The following is a 20232-nucleotide window of genomic DNA, read 5'->3' on the forward strand; positions in this document are numbered from 1 at the left end:
TGCCCAGCGGCAGTGTGTGTTACAGGGAGCTGAAGGTGCCGTCCTTGCTCCCCAGCGGCAGTGTGTGTTACAGGGAGCTGAAGGTGCCGTCCTTGCTCCCCAGCGCCGGTGTGTGTTACAGGGAGCTGAAGGTGCCGTCCTTGCTCCCCAGCGGCAGTGTGTGTTACAGGGAGCTGAAGGTGCAATCCTTCCTTCCCAGCGGCAGTGTGTGTTACAGGGAGCTGAAGGTGCCATCCTTCCTCCCCAGCGGCAGTGTGTGTTACAGGGAGCTGAAGGTGCTGTCCTTCCTCCCCAGTGGCAGTGTGTGTTACAGGGAGCTGAAGGTGCTATCCTTCCTCCCCAGCGGCAGTGTGTGTTACAGGGAGCTGAAGGTGCTGTCCTTCCTCCCCAGTGGCAGTGTGTGTTACAGGGAGCTGAAGGTGCCGTCCTTGCTCCCCAGTGGCAGTGTGTGTTACAGGGAGCTGAAGGTGCAATCCTTCCTTCCCAGTGGCAGTGTGTGTTACAGGGAGCTGAAAGTGCTGTCCTTCCTCCCCAGTGGCAGTGTGTGTTACAGGGAGCTGAAGGTGCCATCCTTCCTCCCCAGCGGCAGTGTGTGTTACAGGGAGCTGAAGGTGCTGTCCTTCCTCCCCAGTGGCAGTGTGTGTTACAGGGAGCTGAAGGTGCTGTCCTTCCTCCCCAGTGGCAGTGTGTGTTACAGGGAGCTGAAGGTGTCATCCCTCCTCCCCAGCGGCAGTGTGTACCCCAGGGAGCGGAAGGTGCCATCCTTCCTTCCCAGCGGCAGTGTGTACCCCAGGGAGCGGAAGGTGCCATCCTTCCTTCCCAGCGGCAGTGTGTATCCCAGGGAGCTGAAGGTGCCGTCCTTCCTACCCAGCGGCAGTGTGTACCCCAGGGAGCGGAAGGTGCCGTCCTTGCCCCCAGCGGCAGTATGTGTTACAGGGAGCTGAAGGTGCTGTCCTTCCTCTCCAGCGGCAGTGTGTGTTACAGGGAGCTGAAGGTGCCGTCCTTGCCCCCAGCGGCAGTATGTGTTACAGGGAGCTGAAGGTGCTGTCCTTCCTCCCCAGCGGCAGTGTGTGTTACAGGGAGCTGAAGGTGCCGTCCTTGCCCCCAGCGGCAGTGTGTGTTACAGGGAGCTGAAGGTGACGTCCTTCCTCCCCAGCGGCAGTGTGTGTTACAGGGAGCTGAAGGTGTCGTCCTTCCTCCCCAGCGGCAGTGTGTGTTACAGAGGGCTGAAGGTGTCGTCCTTCCTCCCCAGCGGCAGTGTGTACCCCAGGGAGCTGAAGGTGTCGTCCTTCCTCCCCAGCGGCAGTGTGTGTTACAGGGAGCTGAATGTGCTGTCCTTCCTCCCCAGTGGCAGTGTGTGTTACAGGGAGCTGAAGGTGCTGTCCTTGCCCCCAGCGGCAGTATGTGTTACAGGGAGCTGAAGGTGCTGTCCTTCCTCCCCAGTGGCAGTGTGTGTTACAGGGAGCTGAAGGTGCCGTGCTTCCTACCCAGCGGCAGTGTGTGTTACAGGGAGCTGAAGGTGCCATCATTGCTCCCCAGCGGCAGGACAATATATGGAAAGGGGAGACAGTTGGTCCCCCTCTTCACCAGGAGACAAGTATAAAAGGTTTTGGAGATAATTGGCTGGCCAAAGTAAGGCAGCGAGGGGCCCAGTATGGGGATGATGTACCCATGGAGACACGCTGGGTGATCTGGAACCAGGTCATGGCTGAGCGAAACACAAGGCTGGGCCGAGAATTCCAGCGGGCGAAAGAGAGAAAGCGTCAGGGAGAGGAGCTTGTTACCCCCTCTCCCCAGCGGCAGTCTACAGTTCAGGGAGAGGAACTTGTTACCCCCTCTCCCCAGCGGCAGTCTACAGTTCAGGGAGAGGAGCTTGTTACCCCCTCTCCCCAGCGGCAAGCTCCAGTTCAGGGAGAGGAGCTGGTTACCCCCCAGCAGAAGCATAACCCACCAAGGGGAGACACTAAGCCCCTCACCAGCGCAGATGGGACTGTGGTCTCTGCGCCCAAGCTACAGGGAGTACGGAGGGTCAGCCCTGCTCCCCAGCGGCAGAATATTTTACCGGGAGGGGAGAGTCTCGTCCCCCCTCCCCAGCGGCAGCCTAGCCCACCAAGGGGAGACGCTAAGCCCCTCACCAGCGCAGATGGGACCGTGGTCTCTGCGCCCAAGCTACAGGGAGTACGGAGGGTCAGCCCTGCTCCCCAGCGGCAGAATATTTTACCGAGAGGGGAGAGTCTCGTCCCCCCTCCCCAGCGGCAGCCTAGCCCACCAAGGGGAGACGCTAAGCCCCTCACCAGCGCAGATGGGACCGTGGTCTCTGCGCCCAAGCTACAGGGAGTACGGAGGGTCAGCCCTGCTCCCCAGCGGCAGAAAATGTTATCGGGAGGGGAGAGTCGCGTTCCCCCTCCCCAGCGGCAGCATAGCCCACCAAGGGGAGACAGTAAGCCCCACACCAGCACAGATGGTCGGTCCTGTCCCCCAGCCACAGAGCGGTGTATAGAGGGGAGACAGTCGGTCTCTCCCTCCCACAACCAGGCTCCAACCAGGCTACTTCCGCGGTAGTACTGGCACCAGGGCAGAGTACCGCTGGTCTCTGCCCACTCAGCAACCCACCAAGGAAGACTACCAGTCCCCCACACAGCCGTGGTGAGACACCTAGACCTGGACAAAGTTCTCCTCCACCCAGGTGTAGTAACCAGTTATGGTGGGTGTGCTGTACTGCGGTTTCTGCTTTGTGGGTGGGTTGCTGGACTAACCAGGGCACTGACCGTCAGGAGGTCAGGTACCCTGTTAGTCTAATTGGTAAAGGGGAGAAGTGTGGCGAAACCAACCTCGCCACTATGAACTGGAGAAGCCTGGTTGCCCGCCTGCTGCCTTTGGACTATGGCCCTGGAAGATTAGGCCCTTTAAATAAACGTATTCGGCCCTAACAGAGTGCATGTCACTCATTCTGGCCCTTTAAATACAGTGGGGTCATTCGGTACTTGCCCTGTGTGAGCGGGGATACCCCAGATAGCTATGCCATGGAGCCCATTCATATAATGAAAGACTTTAGCTCCATGGCAATTGAACTGTATGTGTGTGGTCTGAGCGCCATTCAATAATATGCGCTCAGACCTAAGCTATCTGGGGATATGTTGCATGTCTTTATTTTAGAGCGAACACAAAGAAGAAAGCTGGAAGCCTGGAGAGAGCACTCAAAATAAAGGGGGTAACCCTAGGGGAACTACCAAGGTAGTGAGAAATAGAAAAGGAGAAGTGAGTGCCCTAAATAGTTAATACATAACCTTTAATAATGCCTTTAAAATAAATGTGGGAATAACCACAAAAAAATAGTGTAAAAACTGACACTGTTATTGATCTAGTAAAAAACATATGTCAGAGGTAGTAGATAGTAATAAACATGTGAGGGTTAATAGACTTGCCATATAGTATCTGTTAAAGATTCTGACGTATCAGGGTAAAACCCAAATCTGTAGACCACTAGAACGTCATAAAATGGAAAGTTACCCTGGTAAGATAAATAGAGAGGACCTGTTCAAAAGTTTTCAGCGTCCTCTCTGCAGAAATATGGTGCAAAAAACAATAATTTTGCACCTTCAAAAATATATAGATGTTAGTGTATGCTTAGGCTTCCTGGGTAAAAGCAGCAATACACACACTTTTCCATATACACATATAGGCTAATGTTATACATGAATAGAGCCTTCAATATAGGTAAATGGGTGATGTGAGGGCTGAGACCTCCTGGATAGAGATCGCTAATACACCCAGTAAACAGTGTAACTCCCAATTAACAATGTAGCACACATGCTGCCACAGTATACAGTGAGAAGCCCTAAATGGTGCCCAGTAAAGCCTTATATGTAAATGAAACGCGCGCGTCAGGGGCTTCTCGACGATCCTCAGCTACTGCTATTAGCCGGTGCACAAGACTTATCTCCTACTACGGCTTATGTGGCATCACGGATCTCGAGCTGACTTTCAGCTTTCATTTAGGAGGGCGAGGACCAACGGCTGAGTTCCTACTGTTATGAACTAGCCGTGTAACTTTATTCATTACTGGTTACTGTGCCGCCTTTTTCTGTACACCAACCTCCCATGTTTAGCTGTCAGTCTTTTATTTAATGTTGGGGCTTACTGCTGACCGAGACCGTACCTTTTCATTTACATATCAGGCTTTACTGGGCACCATTTAGGGCTTCTCACTGTATACTGTGGCAGCATGTGTGCTACATTGTTAATTGGGTGTTACACTGTTTACTGGGTGTATTAGCGATCTCTATCCAGGAGGTCTCAGCCCTCACATCACCCATTTACCTATATTGAAGGCTCTATTCATGTATAACATTAGCCTATATGTGTATATGGAAAAGTGTGTGTATTGCTGCTTTTACCCAGGAAGCCTAAGCATACACTAACATCTATATATTTTTGAAGGTGCAAAATTATTGTTTTTTGCACCATATTTCTGCAGAGAGGACGCTGAAAACTTTTCGACAGGTCCTCTCTATTTATCTTACCAGGGTAACTTTCCATTTTATGACGTTCTAGTGGTCTACAGATTTGGGTTTTACCCTGATACGTCAGAATCTTTAACAGATACTATATGGCAAGTCTATTAACCCTCACATGTTTATTACTATCTACTACCTCTGACATATGTCTTTATTTTATGTAGTAAATGTAACCTTGTTTATTTTATTGTATTTTATATCTTTTTGCAACCATGTGCTCAATGGAGTCTTGTCTCTGTCCTGGGAGGTAATTGGATTACTTCTCCATTGTCTCCAGGAGAGAGGGCTCTGTAAAACCGGTCTGAGCCGGAAAGCCATGCTGGCTCTGTAAAACCGGTCTGAGCCGGAAAGCCATGCTGGCATACTTTACTAACTTTTGAACCCCTGGTCTGATTCATGCCATTTTTTAATATGTTGTTCCCCTGAATGGATTGATTGTGGATATGTATTTTTATGTGAATGTGATGTATGGTTTTAGAGTTATGAAAGTTGGGTAGAAAGTATGTTTAACTGTATCTGTAATTGAGTTTCCTCTCAGGATAAGGGGAGGGAATATGTGGGATGTAACTGTGATGTGATTGGTTATTTTATACCTCCCTGTGGGCGGACCTGTATTTGCAACAACTGTAATAAAAACCAGGCTGGGTGGGCCAGCACCTGAGTTCCTGCTTAACCCTCAAAGTGAAGTGTCGTCTCATTATTGGCAGGAGGATTTATTGTATGCTGTTCCAGTTTGACTGCTAGGAGTGTAAACCTATTTGCATGTTTTTTCCTATTCGGCTGTATACAGCATTCATATGATAGAGAGGATTCCTATAATTCTCAAATTTGGTGGTTGTGGTGTCTGGTGCAGTGCTTGAGGTCCTCAGGAGCGCTAGGAGCATCCATCAATGGAGGTACTCAGTGGGGGTGCAAGGTGATCCGTTACAACCATATTGTCTTAACATTGTGTCATTTTGTCACATGAAACAAACTACAACATTTATTGTTTTCCTTCATAAAACATATTTGCAAATCTAGGATTTATCCTATCAAATCGTTTGTCTTGTATAACATAGGACAACTTGAGTATGTTCAGGCTTTGCAAAATATATATAGAGATTTTCTCCTTCGCTTTTATTTTCTGAGAAGTTAAGATATGGTTAACAAAGATAAACCTAAACCGCCAACAACAAAAAAGATAAGGAAAAAATGGAAAAGGAACAGACAAGTAAAAAAGATAAAAATGTTATCAGGCTTTTTCCTCTCTGCGTCCCATAGGGAAATACATAAATCTTTGATAAGTCCCTCATTGGCCCAAAAAGATAGATTATCATCTGGGAAAACAATTGGAGCAGAACAAATGGATCTATCCACTGACCTTGAACAAACAATGATCACTAAGATACTCCTTCGAGACACAATGGGAACTTATAAGAACAGAGATCCAATTTAATGCCCGAGAGATCAAAAAAGATAGAAAATCTGACTTATCTGACTTGGGTATTAGAGTCCAATCCTTAGAAGAAAAAATAGAATCCGCTCAGGTTTCCTCATTGGAAAATGAAGACCCACTAAAACAACTAGAATTAAAGATAGATTCTATGCAGGTAGATCTGGAAGACAGACCCCGAGAGAATAATGTAGGAATTAGAAACATACCTGAAATGGTTACTACAGATAAATTAAAACAATATCTGCTTAAATTCTATGAAACCTTAGGAATCATGTCAGCATCTCCTCACATAGATGGAAAGATTTCATAGACTACCCAAGCCATCATTGGTCTCTGAATCTCTCCCCAGAGATGTATTCATAGCCTTCTCATCATATAGAACTGCAGCATTTTAATTAAGGCGTTTATAGAGTTAAAGAACAAATCTGATGAATTTAAAGATCTAAAAGTATTTCAGGATCTTTCCTTTATAACACGATCAGCCAGGAGAAACTTTAAAAGGGTGCAGAGGATGTGAGATCAAACGATATTAAATATAGCTGGGGTTTCCCTGCTTGCTTAATCGTGTTTAGAGATGGAATTAGATTGGTGTTGTGGACAAAATAAATAGCTTAGTAAAATGCCTATTTACTCCATCTAGTCATAATCAGTATTATTCAATAAATTACTAAAATGGCCACTAGATGTCACTAAGGAGTACCCCACCCATCGACTAAACACTCTCATTTTCAAGATGGCGCTGGAATCTGGGGGAGAGCTTCATGACGGCAGTGATACCATATGACGTTATGCTTAGTGGGACGTGCTTTGAATGGGTCACTTAACACTTGGCCAATTATTGTTGTATTTTTCTCTGTTATCTGTAATTATGCATGTGCAGGGCCGTCTTTAACGCGGGGCAAAAGGGGCAGCTGCCCCGGGCCCTGTCATTCCTAGGGGGCCCAAAGCAGCTGCCCCTTGAGCCCGCCGGTACGTGCGGACAGACCACTGCGGGCCGCACGATGATGGGCCCCATCGGGTGGCCCATGCTCTTAGGGCCACCCGATGGCACTGAGTCTGCAGGGGCCCGGTCAGTGCTGCAGCGCTTTAACAGCGTGACCGGGCCCCCAGTGATGAGGTCAGCACTAGGAGGAAGTGCAGTCACTTCCTCCTAGCTAACACAGAGAATGCCGCGCGGGAGGGAGGAAGAGAGGAGGAGCGCGGACTGGGAGAGAGCTCAACTCCCAACAGCCTCAGACAGCCACTGGACCACAGGTAAGTCACCCTCCTGCAGCCAAAAGGTAGGAAACAGGAGGGTGACTGAAATTGTATATTTTCCATGTATGTCTGTTTGTGTGTGTATATCTGTCTGGATGTGTATCAGCCTGTGTGTGTATATCTGTCTGTATGTGCATGTGTTTGTGTGTGTATCTGTCTGTATGTGTATATGCATGTGTGTCTGTGGGTCTGTGTGTATATCTGTCTGCATGTTTATCAGTCTGTGTGTATCTGACTGTATGTGTATCTGTGTGTTTCTGTGTGTATATCTGTCTGTATGTGGATGTGTTTGTGTGTGTATCTGTCGGTATGTGTATATGCATGCGGGTCTGTGTGTCTGTGTGTATATCTGTCTGTATGTATATCTGTGTATCTGTATGTGTGTTTCTGTGTTTATAGCGGTCTTTATGTGTATATGCATGTGTCTGTGTATCTGTGTGTATCGGTCTATATGTGTATATGTGTGTCTGTGTATCTGCATGTGTGTCAGTGTGTGCCCCTGTGTATCTGTCTGTGTATCTGAATATGTGTCAGTATGTGTGTCTGTATGTGTTTGTGTAACTGCATGTGTGTCCGTGTATGTATCTGTATGTGTGTTATTGTGTGTATCTGCATATATGTCAGGGTGTGTTTGTCTGTTTATCTGTGTTTTAGTGTGTGTCTGCATGTTTGTCAGTGAGTATCTGTATATCTGTATGTGTGCCAGTGTGTATCTGTGTATGCACCTGTGTATCTGTCTTTGTATGTCTGTGTATTTAGATGTATGTACCTGTGTATGTCTGAGCCTGTGCATGTGTGAGTCTGCATTTGTGTTTGCATCTGCATGTGTGTCTGTGTGTGAATTTTCACTAGGTAAAAAATAAGTGTGGCTAAGTCTACGATCTATGTGTGTGGTTTTTTTTGTGTGTGTGTCTTTGGGTGGAAGGCGTGTTTGCATGCTAGAAGGTGGGCGGGAGGGGACCAGGGGGCCCAAGCTAATGCTTGCCCAGGGTCCAGTCAACATTAAAGACGGCCCTGTGCATGTGATGTATTTGTGCTTTATAAGGGGCTCCCTGCCCCCTGATTAAACATTCCTGAGTATTTCATCAACCGGGAAACATGTGTTTGGTGTGATTTACTTTGGAAAGCATGCATGCACCATAACCAATTTGAAAAGGGGCAGATACACAACAATAATCAATTGATTGAATTGATATCCACTTCAATTGGTATTTAAAAATCAAGAAAAAGCAAAGGAATTACTAGAGCTGGAATAATATTATATGGAGTGAAATAGAACAAGGGGAGAGAGGGATAGATACGACAAGGAAGAACAATAAGGTGGTAGGAGATAGAGGAGAGGAAAGTTAAAGGGGGGGAGGGGAAGGGACGCAGAATCACATTCGATGAGAGGACAATAACAGAACCTCTCATGTAAATTGTCACGCACTAATGAACTTTCAATAAATTCTAAAATAGACACGAATCTGAAATAGGTAGAATAATAAAATAATACATAGAATAAAAATGAGAAAAAGGCTACTAAAATAGAACACATGTTGGTGCATAAAGTATGTCAATTCACATAGATATATAATTGAGATGATTAACTTTACAAGCAGATAGAATATTTTAGAGGTTCTATACATATAACGTAAGCACAGATGCACTTTAGATAATAGATAAGGGGATGGCAATGCAATTCATCTCAGTACACTTATTTCTATATGGGTATATAGACATAGATACCTATATGCGAATTCACCAATTAGTATGGCTATTCACCTGTTTAAACTCATAGATTTTCCTTCCACTTATATAATCAGGTACTTGCCTGTCTTTTTTTCTCCCACATGTCTTTAATATCTAACATAATGGAAAACAGATAAATAAGAAAAAGTCTCAACTAGGGGAATACTGTTTTTCTATTATATTATATGAAGATATGTATATGTGTTTATGCATATTTACGTGTAGGTATATGTGCATGTACATGTATATATGGATGTACATATGCATACCTCCTCCCTAAAACTCTTGACTGAATACCTCCAGAAGAGAGTTTTTCCTTGCCTTAGGTCAATAGGACCGTTTAGGAGCTATAGAGTCTTGGCATTCAATGTGATGTTTTTTATGTTGTATGTCATTATTGGTAAATGCTTTTTGTATGTCCAGCCCAGTGGTGTATTTTGGATTTGTGCTGCCCTAGGCACAACTAAATTCGGGCACCCACAAAATCTAGATTTGCCCACCCAATTCGTGTCAAGGCCATTTTTTTGACTGACAGACACATGCCCTCATTGAAACATGCACTGATATACACTCACTGACAGATACACAGTCATTAGCACACACTGTTTAACCAACACACACTTTCACTGACAGACACACACTGACACACCCACTCACTGACAGGCACACACTCTCAGATGCACATAAAATTACATACACACACTGACACACACTCACAGGCACACCCATTCTCACTCCGCAATCGCAATCCGGTGACTCTATAGTATTTAAAAAAGTATTTTTTTTGTTTGTTTTTTTTAAAGCAATCACCGTACGTATTCCCCAGATACCATTGATCTCTCTGGGCTTAACTTACCGGTACCTTTTCATGTTTGGTAACTTGTGGCTACCCTGTAATTATCGGTCAACGCTTCTTTCCCTGGGGTATTATTGTATATATTTAAGCTGTTATAAGTCATTTGAAACTCATATTATTCAATAAAGGTTGCTTTTATATTCATTGCCTCCCCCCCGCCCCCCTCCTGAGGTGCATTAGGTACACTCCTGTTTTTTCTTGTTGTGGTTTTATAATGAGTACAATTTATCCTTGAGAGTCACAAAAAACAAACTAACAACAAAAGCGAAATAAACACAGATATCAGAAAGTGTTACATTTGTTATGCATGATTCACACTGTATCAATTGGTTTTAAGCATTGGTGGATTTCGTATAGGAAGAACAAAATCAACACAGAGCAATTAATGACTTTATTTTTCAAGGTTAATAATGTTTAAAGTAGCTTATTTGCCAGTAAGTCATATTGGTAACGAAAGTGTACAAAGTCTACAATTCTGTATCTGAGGGATGACTCACGTATTATAAGAGTCTTGCGGAAACCCATTTTCTCGTACAATTTCCATGCGTCAACTTGGGGCAATGAAGTCTGCAGGACAACAGCGTCAGAGCCTCTATTTCGGGCAAACTCGATAACTGTTCTGCACAAGGCTTTAGCGATCCCTTTACCTCTGTGACTCCGGGCAACAGTCAGTCTCTTGAGCTCTGTGTGTTTATCCTCACTGGAGTACGATGATGGGACAGCAGCCACTGCACCCACCACTTCCCCACCAGACTCTGCCACCCAAAATCCATAACCATCTCTCTGCAGGTAATATTTCTGGATGTTCAACATGTCATCTGACAGGCACTGGTCAACATAATAAGAATAAACATATCTGGAGCAGATCCATATTATACTTAATGCAATGACCACAGCCAAGATGGACAAAATAACAGATCCAGTGACACACAAAGGAATCAGAAACATGACCAGCGTGAAAAGCCAATTTCGTGTGACACTTATGGCATGACGGAAGGCCATGTGAGAGTGCTCAAGATTCCCACGGGCAAACAGGCCCCTGACCACTTCATAGTCCGAGTCCTTGTACAGACGGATAGAGAAACTGGACATGATGATACCCCTCAAAAGAAGAGAACAGGGTTAATAATTCATAGGGTTTACAAACTATTTTAACATCGGTATGGAGTGGATTGGATGAGTGTTTAGATTGGCATGTTAGACAGAGATGGTATATTGACAAACGGAGTCCTCTACAGGGAGTGCAGAATTATTAGGCAAGTTGTATTTTTGAAGATTCATTTTATTATTGAACAACAACCATGTTCTCAATGAACCCAAAAAACTCATTAATATCAAAGCTGAATATTTTTGGAAGTAGTTTTTAGTTTGTTTTTAGTTATAGCTATTTTAGGGGGATATCTGTGTGTGCAGGTGACTATTACTGTGCATAATTATTAGGCAACTTAACAAAAAACAAATATATACCCATTTCAATTATTTATTTTTACCAGTGAAACCAATATAACATCTCAACATTCACAAATATACATTTCTGACATTCAAAAACATAACAAAAACAAATCAGTGACCAATATAGCCACCTTTCTTTGCAAGGACACTCAAAAGCCTGCCATCCATGGATTCTGTCAGTGTTTTGATCTGTTCACCATCAACATTGCGTGCAGAAGCAACCACAGCCTCCCAGACACTGTTCAGAGAGGTGTACTGTTTTCCCTCCTTGTAAATCTCACATTTGATGATGGACCACAGGTTCTCAATGGGGTTCAGATCAGGTGAACAAGGAGGCCATGTCATTAGATTTTCTTCTTTTATACCCTTTCTTGCCAGCCACGCTGTGGAGTACTTGGACGCGTGTGATGGAGCATTGTCCTGCATGAAAATCATGTTTTTCTTGAAGGATGCAGACTTCTTCCTGTAATACTGCTTGAAGAAGGTGTCTTCCAGAAACTGGCAGTAGGACTGGGAGTTGAGCTTGACTCCATCCTCAACCCGAAAAGGCCCCACAAGCTCATCTTTGATGATACCAGCCCAAACCAGTACTCCACCTCCACCTTGCTGGCGTCTGAGTCGGACTGGAGCTCTCTGCCCTTTACCAATCCATTCATCTGGCCCATCAAGACTCACTCTCATTTCATCAGTCCATAAAACCTTAGAAATATCAGTCTTGAGATATTTCTTGGCCCAGTCTTGACGTTTCAGCTTGTGTGTCTTGTTCAGTGGTGGTCGTCTTTCAGCCTTTCTTACCTTGGCCATGTCTCTGAGTATTGCACACCTTGTGCTTTTGGGCACTCCAATGATGTTGCAGCTCTGAAATATGGCCAAACTGGTGGCAAGTGGCATCTTGGCAGCTGCACGCTTGACTTTTCTCAGTTCATGGGCAGTTATTTTGCGCCTTGGTTTCTCCACACGCTTCTTGCGACCCTGTTGTCTATTTTGAATGAAACGCTTGATTGTTCGATGATCACGCTTCAGAAGCTTTGCAATTTTAAGAGTGCTGCATCCCTCTGCAAGATATCTCACTATTTTTGACTTTTCTGAGCCTGTCAAGTCCTTCTTTTGACCCATTTTGCCAAAGGAAAGGAAGTTGCCTAATAATTATGCACACCTGATATAGGGTGTTGATGTCATTAGACCACACCCCTTCTCATTACAGAGATGCACATCACCTAATATGCTTAATTGGTAGTAGGCTTTCGAGCCTATACAGCTTGGAGTAAGACAACATGCATAAAGAGGATGACGTGGTCAAAATACTCATTTGCCTAATAATTCTGCACTCCCTGTATTTATTCGAAAGTCTATGTAGAGTTATAATATACAGGAATTAATTCATGTCACCTTTACATATCTGAGACCTACCTTTAGACAGCTTGTAGACTGGTCTCTCAGCTTCAAACTAATTTAAAATGAAGGTCTGTTATTCTTTGGACTTTTCCTAGGTATTAACCTGGTTTACAGCTCTGCCCTTTGGAATAGCTCAAGCCATTCTACAATCATATTATATATATACTGCCATAAACAATTACCATAAACCTTCAACCCCCATAGAAAGGTATAGTTCTTATTTAACAGAACTGGTAGTGAAAAAAGACACTAGCATAACACACCCCTCCTTCAAAATTCAACTTGAAAGACTGTATCCAGTGTAAGATGCTTGAGCACAAGTTAATATCATCGTCTTTAACACAGAGAACTTTAGATGCACTGTGTAGGTTAGATTACAGTTATACTGGGTGGGTTTATATTATTAAAGCGACACTCCAGGCTGCCACACACGTTAGGTGCACTGTGTAGGTTAGGTTACAGTTAGTTATACTGGGTGGGGTTATATTACTAAAGGGACACTCCAGGCTCCCACACACGTTAAGTGCACTGTGTAGGTTAGGTTACAGTTAGTTATACTGGGTGGATTTCAATTATTAAAGGGACACTTCAGGCTCCCACACACGTTAGGTGCACTGTGTAGGTTAGGTTACAGTTAGTTATAATGGGTGGGTTATATTATTAAAGGGACACTCCAGGCTCCCACACACGTTAGATCCACTTTGTAGGTTACAGTTAGTTATAATGGGTGGGTTAATATTATTAATGGGACACTCAAGGCTCCCACACACGTTAGATGCACTGTGTAGGTTAGGTTACAGTTAGTTATACTGGGTGGGTTTATATTATTTAAGGGACACTCCAGGCTCCCACACACGTTAGGTACACTGTCTAGGTTAGGTTTACAGTTATACTCGGTGTGTTTATTATTAAAGGACTCCAGGTTCCCACACATGTTATGTGCACTGTGTACTGCAAAGTTATTCAGTGTGTGGAGATCGGGGAGATCGGGGCCCGGGCCCGGCGCTGTATCAGGAGGAGGAGGAGGAGGAGGAGGGGCCCGGTCCTGTGCACGGAGGCGCGTCGACGTCACTACATGACGCGATGACGTCGACGGGCGCCGCCTGCACGGGACCGGAATCCACACTACAAAAAGAGGGGTCGTCCATCTTCTTCACATCCCAGGCCCAGCAACCAGCAACCAGCCAGGTCAGCCACAGACCCCCCGGCCCCAGCCACAGGGCCCCAGGCCCCAGCCACAGGGCCACAGGCCCCAGCCACAGGGCCCCAGGCCCCAGCCACAGGGCCCCAGGCCCCAGCCACAGGGCCCCAGCCACAGGGCCCCAGGCCCCAGCCACAGGGCCCCAGCCACAGGGCCCCAGCCACAGGGCCCCAGGCCCCAGCCAGAAAAATATAAAATAAAAAAAATATAAAATCACCTATAACATTCACGGAGCACATATATATGAAACCTGGAATCTGCAGTCTCTTAAATGAGCTTACATTATGGGACACATTGACTTTGTGACAAGCTGATGCAGATGATCGTATACTGTTTGCTTCATTCCTGTGTTTTTTTTAAAAACAATTATATTTTTAAAAACTTTTAAGCTTCTGGGTGAGTGTACTGGATTTTGTATAGTTTATAGCAGGGGTGCCCAAAAGGTAGATACCCAGATGTTGTAGAACTATGCAATTGTCTTTGTTTGTGCATTTGTTAGTTATTTTGCACAGTTTGGTTTTTGCATTCGTTAATTAAATGACACTTGTTTAGAACATATTGCACTTTTGTTCCGTGTGTCTAAAGATTGTGTGGCTGGAGGCGGGGCAAGGGTGGGGCTTGCGGCAACGTGGGTGGGGCATGTAAGGGGGCCCTTGATTTATTTTGCCCGGGTTCTCAGTCCGCCCCTGGTTACAGTTAGTTATACTGGGTGGATTTATATTATTAAAGGGACACTTCCGGCTCCCACACATGTTATGTGCACTGTGTAAGTTAGGATACAGTTATACTGGGTGGGTTTATATTATTCAAGGGACACTCCAGTCTCCCACACACGTTAGATGCACTGTGTAGGTTAGGTTACAGTTCTACTGGGTGGGTTTATATTATTCAAGGGACACTCCAGTCTCCCACACACGTTAGGTGCACTGTGTAGGTTAGGTTACAGTTAGTTATACTGGGTGGGTTTATATTATTAAAAGGTCTCTCCAGGCTCCCACACATGTTAGGTGCACTGTGTAGGTTAGCTTACAGTTAGTTATACTGGGTGGGTTTATATTATTAAAGGGACACTCCAGGCTCCCACACACATTATGTGCACTGCGTAATTTAGGTTACAGTTGTACTGGGTGGGTTTATATTATTAAAGGGTCACTCCAGGCTCCCATACACGTTAGGTGCACTGTGTAAGTTAGGTTACAGTTAAACTGGGTGGGTTTATATTATTAAAGGGACACTCCAGGCTCCCACAGGCGTTAGGTGCACTGTGTAGGTTAGGTTACAGTTAGTTATACTGGCTGGGTTTATATTATTAAAGGGACATTCCAGGCTCCCACAGGCGTTAGGTACACAGTGTAGGTTAGGTTACAGTTAGTTATACTGGGTGGGTATATATTATTAAAGGGACACTCCAGGCTCCCGCACACGTTAGGTGCACTGTGTAGGTTAGGTTACAGTTGGTTATACTGGGTGGGTTTATATTATTAAAGGGACACTCCAGACTCCCACACACGTTAGGTGCACTGTGTAGGTTAGGTTACAGTTAGTTATAATGGGTGGGTTATATTATTAAAGGGACACTCCAGGCTCCCACACACGTTAGATGCACTGTGTAGGTTAGGTTACAGTTAGTTATACTGGGTGGGGTTATATTATTAAAGGGACACTCCAGGCTCCCACACACATTAGATGCACTGTGTAGGTTAGGTTACAGTTATACTGGGTGGGTTTATATTATTAAAGGGACACTCCAGGCTCCCACACACGCTAGGTGCACTGTGTAGGTTAGGTTACAGTTGGTTATACTGGGTGGGTTTATATTATTAAAGGGACACTTCAGGCTCCCACACTCGTTAGGTGCACTGTGTAGGTTAGGTTACAGTTAGTTATAATGGGTGGGTTATATTATTAAAGGGACACTCCAGGCTCCCACACACGTTAGATGCACTGTGTAGGTTAGGTTACAGTTAGTTATACTGGGTGGGGTTATATTATTAAAGGGACACTCCAGGCTCCCACACACATTAGATGCACTGTGTAGGTTAGGTTACAGTTATACTGGGTGGGTTTATATTATTAAAGGGACACTTCAGGCTCCCACACATGTTAGGTGCACTGTGTAGGTCAGGTTACAGTTAGTTATACTGGGTGGGTTTATATTATTAAAGGGACACTCCTGGCTTCCACACGTTAGATGCACTGTGTAGGTTAGGTTACAGTTATACTGGGTGGGTTTATATTATTAAAGGGACATTCCAGGCTCCCACACACATTAGATGCACTGTGTAGGTTAGGTTACAGTTAGTTATACTGGGTGGGGTTATATTACTAAAGGGACACTCCAGGCTCCCACACACATTAGATGCACTGTGTAGGTTAGGTTACAGTAATAATGGGTGGGTATATATTATTAAAGGGACACTCCAGGCTCCCATACACGTTAGGTGCACTGTGTAGGTTAGGTTACAGTTAGTTATACTGGGTGGGTTTATATTATTAAAGGGACACTCCAGGCTCTCACACACGTTAGATGCACTGTGTAGGTTAGGTTACAGTTAGTTATACTGGGTGGGTTTATATTATTAAAGGGACACTCCAAGCTCCCACACACGTTAGGTGCACTGTGTAGATTAGGTTACAGTTAGTTATACTGGGTGGGTTTATATTATTAAAGGGACACTCCAGGCTCCCACACACGTTAGATGCATTGTGTAGGTTAGGTTACAGTTAGTTATACTGGGTGGGTTTATATTATTAAAGGGACACTCCAGGCTCCCACACACGTTAGATGCACTATGTAGGTTAGGTTACAACAGGGCTTAACAAATTCCAGGTGCCAGGTTGCCATGGCGCCTAGGAATTATGCTTTTGCGCCTGGGATATGTGAGCTTGTTACCTCGGAGGCGGGCAGGTGACTGGCTGGGGAATTGAGGAGGCGGGGGCAAGATGGGGGATTGTGGAGGTAAGAAACATGCTGGAAGGTAGTGGAGGCGGGCGGTTAGTCGTGCAAATGGTGGGCGTGCAGCAAGGGAGCTGTGATGTCCCTGCTCTGCTCCCTCACTCACCATTTAGTGAGACCTGGGCCGGAATTTGATGTCATATTCTGGCCCCGGTCTCACTAAGGGGCAAGTGAGGGAGCAGAGCAGGGACATCACAGCTCCCTCTCCGCCTGCCTACCATTCGCACGGCTAGCCAACCACCCAGCATGCCGCCTCCACGAAAATCATCTGCCTCCAAGACACGACCCTCCAGGATGCTACCAACCTGCACAATCCAGCCAATAATCTGTGAGTTTATGCCTCTCCGTGGAGTGTATTCCTGTCAGTGTCTGTGTCATGGTACCTGTGTTACTTCTGTGTCATGGTATGTGTGTGTGTCTGTCTATCTGTCATGGTGTGCATGTCTTTTTGTCTGTCTGTCTGTTTGTCATGGTGTGTGTGTGTGTGTGTGTGTGTGTCTGTCATGGCATGTTTGTGTCATGATGTGTGTGTTTAGGTGACCAGACACCTTCCATTCCAGTTGCAAGGGAATGGTGTTTTTACTCACCTTTTTTCCCCCACGCCGCTGGTCTCCCCTTGACTGGTCCTGCTTCTTTGGCTCAGATTATCAAACTTGATGATCTCAGCCAATCCAATGTTTTTCCCATAGGATTGGCTGCAAAGCACTGCACCAAACAGCATCTCCTCATACAGATGCATTGAATCAATGCATCTCTATAGGAAACGTTCAGCGCCTCCATACAGAGCGTGGAGATGCTGAATGTAAGTGCTGCACACTGTGCAGCACTGACACAGGAAGCACCTCTACTCACCAGAGGAGTCACTAGGAAGCAATGTAAAGACTGTCTTTTCTCTGGCAGTGGCAGTGTTTACATTGAAAAGCCTGCAGGGACAGGGACACCAGAACCACTACATTAAGCTCCATATTATACATTAAGATGTAGTGGGCCTGGTGACTATAGTGTCTCTTTAAAAAAAATAAAAATTATATTTGTCAAAGGAACATAAAGCTTTGTAAGTTTTAAAAAAAAATCTGGCTCCTAACTTTTTTAGCTGGCTCCTAGATTCAAAGCAAGTTTGTCAAGCCCTGGGTTACAATTATACTAGATGTTATTTGTTTATTTACTTTTGTGCTGAAGATTAATTTTCATGCAATCACACCTATTACACCCCCAAACGCAATGTTGCTGTGCCTAGTGGCTGCTGTTTCTGGGAGGTATAGGGAAGCTTTTTGCAGGAGGAAGCTGACAACGAATGATATGGAAAAACTTTGCCAAGCTATAAAGTTAGGAATTTGTTAACGAACGTACTGCAGATCCTGCACAGCCTGGGGATTTGTAGTAAATGTATGAACTGTAAACATATCCTATTTTGTATTATTTTTCACGTACTTTTTTTGCACCTGTTAATGTACCAACGCTTATAAAAAAAAGTAGAATCCATCCAGGATAGTTCCAAAAACAAACAGAAAAATAAATAAATAAATCAGAATAAATATCATCAGAAGGTGTTACGTTTGTTAGGACAGTGATAAAGCCTTTGCATGATTCCCACAGTAACAATTGGGTTTAAGTATGGGTGTATTTTGTATATGAAGAAATGCAAATACCCTTTTTATAACTTCAGTAAACAAAATCAACACAGAGCAATGAATGACTTTATTTATTAAGGCTAAAAATGCTCAAAGTAGCTTGTTTGCCAGTAAGTCATATTGGTAACGAAAGAGTACAAAGTCTAAGATTCTGAATGTGAGGTATAATTGACGTATAGTAAGAGTCTTGCGGAAACCCATTTTCTCGTACAATTTCCATGCGTCAGTTTGGGGCAATGAAGTCTCCAGGACAACAGCGTCAGAGCCTCTATTTCGGGCAAATTCTATAACTGTTCTGCACAGGGCTTTAGCGATCCCTTTACCTCTGTGACTCCGGGCAATAGTCAGTCTCTTGAGCTCCGTGTGTTTCTCCTCACTGGAGAACGATGATGGGACAGCAGCCACTGCACCCACCACTTCCCCACCAGACTCTGCCACCCAAAATCCATAACCATCTCTCTGCAGGTAATATTTCTGGATGTTCAACATGTCATCTGACAGGCACTGGTCAACATAAGAAGAATAAACATATCTGGAGCAGATCCATATTGTACTTAATGCAATGACCACAGCCAAGATGGACAAAATAACAGATCCAGTGACACACAAAGGAATCAGAAACATGACCAGCATGAAAAGCCAATTTCGTGTGACATTTATGGCATGACGGAAGGCCATGTGAGAGTGCTCAAGAATCCCACGGGCAAACAGGCCCCTGACCACTTCATAGTCCGAGTCCTTGTACAGACGGATAGAGAAACTGGACATGATGATACCCCTCAAAAGAAGAGAACAGGGTTAATAATTCATAGGGTTTACAAACTATTTTAACATCGGTATGGAGTGGATTGGATGAGTGTTTAGATTGGCATACTAGACAGAGATGGTATATTGACATAATGATTCCATTATTCATTCAAAGTCCATAGATGTATGGTCATTGTGGGGGATGGATGAATTTCAAATCGAATGAATAAAACAAAATGTGTTTTACAATGTATTGTGTCACATAAAAAGCTTTTATATAGTAAGAATTTATATAAGGTTGTAACACAATATATGATGTACTATATAATGATTTACAATGTAAAATTTGTATTATGACCACTAGAGGGCCCCACTCAATAATCAGTTTATAGAGCTAAGTATGCCAAACACAAAGGGCATCTCATACTTTAAGGACCAAGCTGTGATACTGGCAACCCTTAAAACGTGGTCCTTAAGAGGTTTCCAAACACATCAGCTCATTATTCTCTATTATATACAAACACAATCCTCCCTCAGGACCAGTGGAGATGCCCAGGGGGAAATATGGTAACTAGTATTGTGGGAAGACAAATCCAAGATTACTCTCTGAGCAGAATGGTTGTAGAACGTTCTAGTGTTAAACATGCTGGTTACAGAATGTACAGAATCTAATGTACATGTTTAGTGAGTGCTCCATGTACAAAGGAAGTCTATAGAAAGTTATGGTATATTGGAATGAATTCATTCTGCGTCTATTCTCTGTTCCGACTCCCACCTGCGCCGTTCCTATGGAACTCCCTTCCTGGCTCCGTTAGACTCTCACCCAGTCTCAGTTCCTTCAAAAAATTATTAAAAACTCACTTCTTTAGCAAAGCATATTAGTTAAACCGTTAGCTTTTCCTCTCTGCACCTTAGTAACCCAGTTGGTGCTTAATAAATAATAATAATAATTAATGTCACCATTACCAATCTGAGACCTACCTTTACACGGCTTGTAGTCTCTCGGCTCCAAACTGATTTATAGGACTGGAATTCTGAGGATTTTTCTAAGGCA

At 44.5% G+C, this 20232-nt stretch overlaps 2 protein-coding genes across 2 annotated transcripts; both read right to left on the bottom strand.

The window, feature by feature from the left end:
- Positions 1-10210: 10210 nt before the first annotated feature.
- On the bottom strand, positions 10211-10888 carry LOC134615210 (N-acetyltransferase 8-like). The gene has a single exon (XM_063459704.1). It carries the CDS (start codon positions 10886-10888, stop codon positions 10211-10213), a length of 678 nt encoding a protein of 225 aa, XP_063315774.1.
- A 7633-nt stretch (positions 10889-18521) lies between these two features.
- LOC134615211 (N-acetyltransferase 8-like) lies at positions 18522-19274 on the bottom strand. The gene has a single exon (XM_063459705.1). It carries the CDS (start codon positions 19197-19199, stop codon positions 18522-18524), a length of 678 nt encoding a protein of 225 aa, XP_063315775.1. The 5' UTR covers positions 19200-19274.
- Positions 19275-20232: the final 958 nt, after the last annotated feature.

The sequence above is a fragment of the Pelobates fuscus genome, chromosome 6 (genome assembly GCF_036172605.1).
Source record: "Pelobates fuscus isolate aPelFus1 chromosome 6, aPelFus1.pri, whole genome shotgun sequence".
Taxonomy (NCBI): Eukaryota; Metazoa; Chordata; class Amphibia; order Anura; family Pelobatidae; genus Pelobates; species Pelobates fuscus.

Coding starts and splice junctions, on each gene's coding strand:
- LOC134615210 (XM_063459704.1), bottom strand. CDS start 10,888: ATGTCCAGTTTCTCTATCCGTCTGTACAAGGACTCGGACTATGAAGTG.
- LOC134615211 (XM_063459705.1), bottom strand. CDS start 19,199: ATGTCCAGTTTCTCTATCCGTCTGTACAAGGACTCGGACTATGAAGTG.